We start from the raw sequence: 6,556 nt of genomic DNA, 5'->3' as shown, positions 1-6,556 counted from the left end.
GTGGATATATGCATTTATCCACGTTCTTCGCCGCAATTAACTTCAGCTGCCAGTCGGCGCTTCGTGTGGTTGTGTATATACCTTGATTGTCCTGGTCTTTCGCACTGTTTCCTCAAAATGTGTTTAAGCAACTAGCCGACAAGTTGATCCAGCAATAAATTGACGCGGGGACAAATCACTGCCGCCTTCTTTATTTCCTCGACAGTCTATACCCACCAGCGGATAGCGTCGATTCAAGCCAGAACTGTGGCAAGCGGCGGGATCTTCAGTCCTCGTTTCGTTCAGCGCTCTCGTCCACGACGTCGTCCAGCGTGAGGTAGCGCCTGATGGCGATCCAGCAGTGCTCATTGAGGTCGTCCAGTTGTGCGCGTCCGTCGTCCCGGTCGTGGCACGTGACCCGGACGTTGACGACTCCCGCGATGCGCATGAAGTCGTGCATGCCCTCGAGCGCCCTGACTTGCGGTCGGAGTTTAGCCGCGAGTTCATCCACGCTGACGTCCTCGACTTCGGCCAGTTCCTGCAGCAGGGCACGGTGCCGGTACACCCGCTCCAGGGACGACGCGATGATCCTGCCGACGAGGCGAGACGCGTCAGGAAAGCCTAAAGTCTGACAGTGATCGTTTAACAATTTTCAGAGAGAAGGATGCGTGAAGAAAATTCAGCAGATACCATGTACAATGAGAATCGTTACGCGAGCCACGTACGCGGAGGGAAGGCGAGTATTTTCCTATTGAGCAAAACGTTGCGGAATGACGATAAAGATGTGTACAAATGTGGCACGGACAGCCATGTGTTGAACAGTCGTAAACCAGAAGCGGAAAATTGATATGTTGGGCTTATGCTTTCGAGGATGGTGGCCTTGGCTAGGTACGACCCTGATCCCTGGCTTGGAATGTCTGTACTGGCGTAGCCAGGTGGAAGTGGGGAGGGGGGGTCTTTTTATTATTTGAATATTTTCATTTCTGCATTTCTGTATATACACGCCCACATACAACTGTCGGCACAATCCTGAGAGATGATTGACACCCCCCCCCCCCCCCAAAAAAAAAATAAGTTGATGGCAACACCCAATCCGGTTAGAAATTTTCGAGGGAAGTGGGTGAAGGGGTGTCAACTGTACTCCATGCATGTTTGTTCGTGTTGCTGTATGTGTGCGTGCGCATATAGATATGCAAAATTGAAAATTTCCCAAAGGGGTTGGGAGGTGTTAAAACAACGTCGACCACCCACCTCCCCTTGCGATACGCCACTGCCACTGCCCTTGATGCCTGGCAGTCGCAGTCACACGTCGGCGTCCCGTGCCCTATACTGGACTTCTTGGTTTACCGTTACCAATTGAATATTGCCCGGATAACATTACCAAATTCTACATAGTTAACTTTGCCGAAATAATTGGGCCAGGAAAACCACACGGGTCATTAATAGTTGTATTCTACTGCAAAGTATCAATAATGACATTAAAAGACATGAACTAAAGTGGACCACAAATCGTGCTTTTCCGTCGGTGGAATCGCCTACCGAAACATTCGAATGCATTTTTTACTGCTACACTACATTTCTTCCAATTGATTGCCCCTTGTTAATTTGGCGGTGTCTAACAAGACAGTAAGCCCTTCAAAAAAAAATCCATGAGGTTGACTTGTGCTCCGTCGCCCCGCCGGTGCGGATCTCGGAGGTCACATAGAAATAACCGCGGGGTAGAGACCCACTCCACCAGGAGGAGAACCCTGCACACACCTACGGTTATCTTACTAAACATTCTGTTAAAATTTAGAAATTAGTTGTTGGGTTGTTGCAGAGACAAAGCTAAAATACTTCTATAGTATATATAGTCTACCGAAAATAAATAACGCGTCTCTCATCATATACAAGTTGCAAATGAAAATTTTTTGCAAGGCTATCTGTAAGTATGTACAGGAAACAGCCAACGGCCCCCATTGTACATCAGCAGTGTTAAGTTAAGGTTAGGGTTCATTTTACAAAGAAAGTAATTGCTTCATTTTACAAGTAATTACTTCATTTTCACGAACGCTTCATTTTACAAAAAGTAATTGAAGCATGAATCTTTCCACCTGTTTGGGAAGAAAAGGCCAAGTTTTTATCTAGGCTGCGATCATATTGGTTCCCAATTTCGTGTTGAATCGGCACAAACGCCCACGGTGCAGGAAAAAATTCTGCCTCAAATATGGGAGCAGAGCGTCCCGCTTTTCGTCGTTTAAACAACAAAACGAACACCAATAATAGGAATAAACCTGTGGCACACACGTTAATCACTTCGACCTGGGGGTTCCGCGATTAAGTAGTGCTGTATCCACGGTCCTCCGTCGTCTTGGACTTACCTGTCGCACTCCGCTCCAGCGAGAAACTGCGAAGCGCTGGCCACCAAACCGAAGTTTCTTCGAGTCGTGTCCCAGACAGCGAACGAGTCCCTGTTCATGTAGTCTGGAAGCTGGACGCTAAGCAGACTGTAGTTGTTGTATATGCCTTGAGACAAGCGACTCAAAAACTCCGTACCGTGCCACCAACATCGGACGGAAACTCCGAAGCTTCGTATATTCTCGCTGCATTTCACAACGTCGGCCAAGAGCTCCGAGTCGACCTTGACAAAGGAGGTCACCCTCACGCACAGCTCCGACAGGCTCCTGTTTCTTGAGAAGGACTCAAAGACCTCCGTCCAAGTCAGGTCGGACTCGTTGTTCGGGTGCTCGAAAGACAGGGATATCAGCCGCAACTTCTTGAGCGCGGTCGTGGTACCGACGTAGTCGGAAAGCGCGGACGTCACGCTCCGCTTGCAAGTGGTGGGGTCGACGTGCACCGTCAACGATGTCACGTGGTTCAGCGAGCAAAGCTGGTGCAGAAGCTTTCGAAGCGACGGGGCTTTGGCGACGCCGTGGGCATCCGAGACGAGCACGTCGCGGAAACACTTGCTCTTGACAAGGTGGAAAGCGTACTGGTAGCATGAGGCACCCAAGAAAGGTCCGAAGACGACCTTGTCTTCGGCGCCACTCTCTCGAAGGGCGTCGCAGACTTCCCGCAAGTAGACGGCGTCCTCCGTTTCTCCGACCACGAGCACCTTGCGTAGATGGCGTTTCCTCGAAAGCGCTTGGAAGAACTGAGCCCACTGAGGCGACGACCAAATGTAGAAGGGCAGCGTGATTTCCTGGAGCGTCTCGTTCCCGACCAGAGCCGTCAACCAGGTGTGCAAGTAGAGGGCGCCCATGTCATAATGAGGAGGGCAAGGAATGACGTGAACGCTGCGCAGCGTCGCGTTTCTCAGGAGAACATCGCCCACGGCTTCGACGTACTCATCCTGCTGCATCAGCGCTGTCCTGAACTCTATCCTGGCGATGGTTTTGTTTTCCGAGACTCCTCGCAGTACCACCTGCATGCCGTCGCTGTACACGTCGTCCCGTCCAGCGAAGGTCACATTCGTCAAAGCAGTGTGACTTTTCAGGTATACGGCGAATGCGGCGCAGCATTCTTGCGATGCGAGGGCGACGATTCCAAAGTTGAACGAAAGTTCGCTTAGGGACGGACACGTCGCGAGTGCAGTCAAGAAAGCCTCGGCCTGCTCGCGCGTCATACGCAAGTCGGGAACGCGGATCGACTCTAGAGACCTGGTCTTCAGAAGCGCCGTCAGTGTTTCCAAAAACAGTGGTCGGCACTCCGCGTCGCTGTCGCATTCGAAGTGTCTCAAGTTCTGCAAAGTCGGGATGACCGCGCAGAAGTTCCGATGAGGACCATGCTTCTGCTTGTAGGTGTCTTGCAGCTTCAGCGTTTCCACGGACCCGTTGTCGCAGAGGGCGTCGCACAGAAGCTGCTCGTACAGGTTGAGCCTTCCCATGGCGATGTCGAAGTGCGTCACGCAGCGATGCGTCTTGATGAGGTGGTGGAGCAGGCTAGCTGCCTGGTGCAGCATGTACAGCGAGTGGTCCACGATGTAAGGGTTGTCCACGCTCATCAACGTCATACCGGTACGCGTCCGCGGGCTCTGCCTCAGTTCCATCTTGGCCTGCGAAAGCACCTCGTTCCACAGCGACAGCTGCCGAACGATGTGGCACGCCCGCTGCTCGGTCGCGGAGCAAGGAGAGGCGTAGTCGATCGTTCCACCCGAAAAGAAGCCAGTGATTTCGTTCAGGTCCGTCAAGCAAACGCCGGACTCTTTAGACGAGTCTTTCAGACTAGCCTTCGTCGAGAGCACCGTTTTGTTATCACCGCACGCCATTAGACCTGGAAGGGCAATTAAGGTCAGGAATTCAGAAGAGTGAGGCCTTATGATACTAATACATTCGAACACGGGGTGTCGCTTTGCAACGTGCTGAGCAAGCTAAGATAAACAATGCTCCCCCTCTCCCCACCTCCTAAATAAATGAGGCTATGTAGGAGGAGGACAGGCCGGCGCAGTTAGGTATACTGAGCGAAATGTACAGGCAACGAAATCTAACGAAGATGAAAGCGTAATGCTGCAAGAAAGAGACCCAGATCCAGCGCCAAGAGCACGGGCATCTGGAGGGATTGATAATCAAGAAGCAATTAAAGAAGGTGGACAAAACGCTAGAGGTTCTGACAACACCAATGAACAAAATATAAAGGAAAGCAGGAGCCCAAAACTTCACACCGACGATACGCGTCAACAAAAAATATCACAGCATATCCACGGAGTGAATGATGATGAGTGGGGCGAAGCGCCCATCCGTCCATGCATATCTCTATCCGTCGTTCGTCGATCTGTCTGTCTGTCCGCACCTGCTGAGTTAGTCATTCAATTAGGCGGTCGTGAACCACGACGAGCTGAGACAGGCCCGCGACTTTAGAAGCTTCGCCCCTAAAATTACACCATTTCCTGCTAAAGGGGACCATGAGGTGATGCGAAGCACCACGGGGAGTCCGCACCGCGTTTGCACACCGCGCGGCTCTTACACAGCCACTTGCGCAGTCTCGAACGCGTTGGCACAGCGGCTACGAAGCGTTGGTTCATCGCAGGTTTGCAGAACCTCGTTCCCCAACGTCATCATGTGATTGCTTAGAAATTGTAAGGGCGAGAGGCCACAGCGTCTTGCACCCTGAACCAACGCCTCCTAGAAAAACTATGCCTAGAACGTCGCTCTCTTTTCAATTGGGAGCCTCCTGCCTGCACGCAATCTCGGAGGCCATGCATTATGTTGCGACCGGCCGCCGCGTGAGACCGCTCAGTCACGTGACATAACCGTAACGCTCTGTCACGTGACATAACAGCTGCTTGGAGGCAACTGCGAGAGCATTCGCAGGGAACGAGCATTTCCGTACCGAATGAGGGGGGGGGGTAAAATCAGAGGGTAAGGCAGCTCGTTCGCGGCCCACGTTCCAGGCATAATTTCTTGAGGAGGCGTTGGTTACCCACTCCTGCACTGCATACGTAGCGTCGGTAACGGCGTTGCTTACGTAAGAACGCTGCGTTTCGCATAGTGCATGTGTAAAACTTCTTTGCGCACTCTACGAAACGCAGCGATCTTACACACGCAACGCCGTCACGGATGCTACGTGTGCAGCATGGTTCTTGTACTGTGGTGCGCAACAATAAAATTATGCACCCACGTTTCACAAAAGGGTGACTTGATCAATAGCACCTCGGCACTGTGGAAGTGCGCCAAGCGTTTCTTGGGTTGCACGAAGAAAATTATTCGGGAAGCCATCATCGTTGCGGAAAACCTCGCTCGCTTGGACGCGGCCCAGTAGTTTAGTCAGGCAGGTCATTGACGCAGGTTATTCATTATCGCCTAATAAATGCAGTATGCAATAGAAAGTGGCTATCCGTACAACCAGTGCATGAAATGCCATCGCTAGAGTTAGGGAAATCCCAGGGGTCAGACACAGGCACCGTTAGATCGCGTAGCATCACGCAAGTATATATGTAATCCTGCTGAACACATTCTCACTATATAGCGCCTTTATTATCGCATTTTGACTCTACCGGGAATAGATATGCGGCTGCCGCTTACCGAAAATTGGAGCGCTGCTTCGCGTTGATTGTGGTCGTCGTCGATTCGAATTCCAGACTGCTGCGATTTCTTCTTCTCCTTCTACTATGATGCGTTTTGTGCTGAGCGCAGGCGTCGATAAGGCACCGCGAAAGCCGCCTGCCTCTGCCAGCCGCTTGGAGCGCTGCGCTACGAAACCACACGGAGACGCGCGCACATGAAAGCTCCCTAAAACCACCCTTATTATTCATGATGTACCTACAAGGATTGCAGGCCAAATTAGAGGGAAGTGGGCTGGGCTTCAACCTCTCTTTCGTCAAACAAGGAAAACTCATTGAACAGGCACTACCAGCATTGATGTACGCAGATGATATAGTGCTAATGGCCGACAACAAGGAAGATTTGCAAAGATTGGTGGACATCTGCGGTAATGAGGGAGATAGGTTAGATTTCAGATTCAGTAAGGAAAAATCAGCAGTCATGATTTTTAATGACAATGAAGGCAGTGAGCTTAGAATACAGGAGGTCACGCTAGAGATAACAGATAAATACAAATATCTGGGCGTATGGATAAGCAATGGGGCCGAGTACCTAAGGGA

At 51.2% G+C, this 6,556-nt stretch overlaps 1 protein-coding gene across 1 annotated transcript; it reads right to left on the bottom strand.

Moving 5' to 3' along the window:
• Positions 1-265: 265 nt before the first annotated feature.
• LOC142767724 (uncharacterized) lies at positions 266-6,043 on the bottom strand. The gene is made up of 3 exons (XM_075869937.1): positions 5,979-6,043; positions 2,340-4,230; positions 266-569 (listed from the first exon to the last, which is right to left on the bottom strand). Exons 2-3 carry the CDS (start codon positions 4,223-4,225, stop codon positions 266-268), a joined length of 2,190 nt encoding a protein of 729 aa, XP_075726052.1. The 5' UTR covers positions 4,226-4,230; positions 5,979-6,043.
• Between the last annotated feature and the right edge of the window lie 513 nt (positions 6,044-6,556).

The sequence above is a fragment of the Rhipicephalus microplus genome, chromosome 7, assembly GCF_043290135.1.
Source record: "Rhipicephalus microplus isolate Deutch F79 chromosome 7, USDA_Rmic, whole genome shotgun sequence".
In the NCBI taxonomy this organism is placed as follows: domain Eukaryota; kingdom Metazoa; phylum Arthropoda; class Arachnida; order Ixodida; family Ixodidae; genus Rhipicephalus; species Rhipicephalus microplus.
The sequence above is the reverse complement of the archived record's forward strand: the minus strand, read 5'-3'. Positions and strand labels throughout refer to the sequence as shown.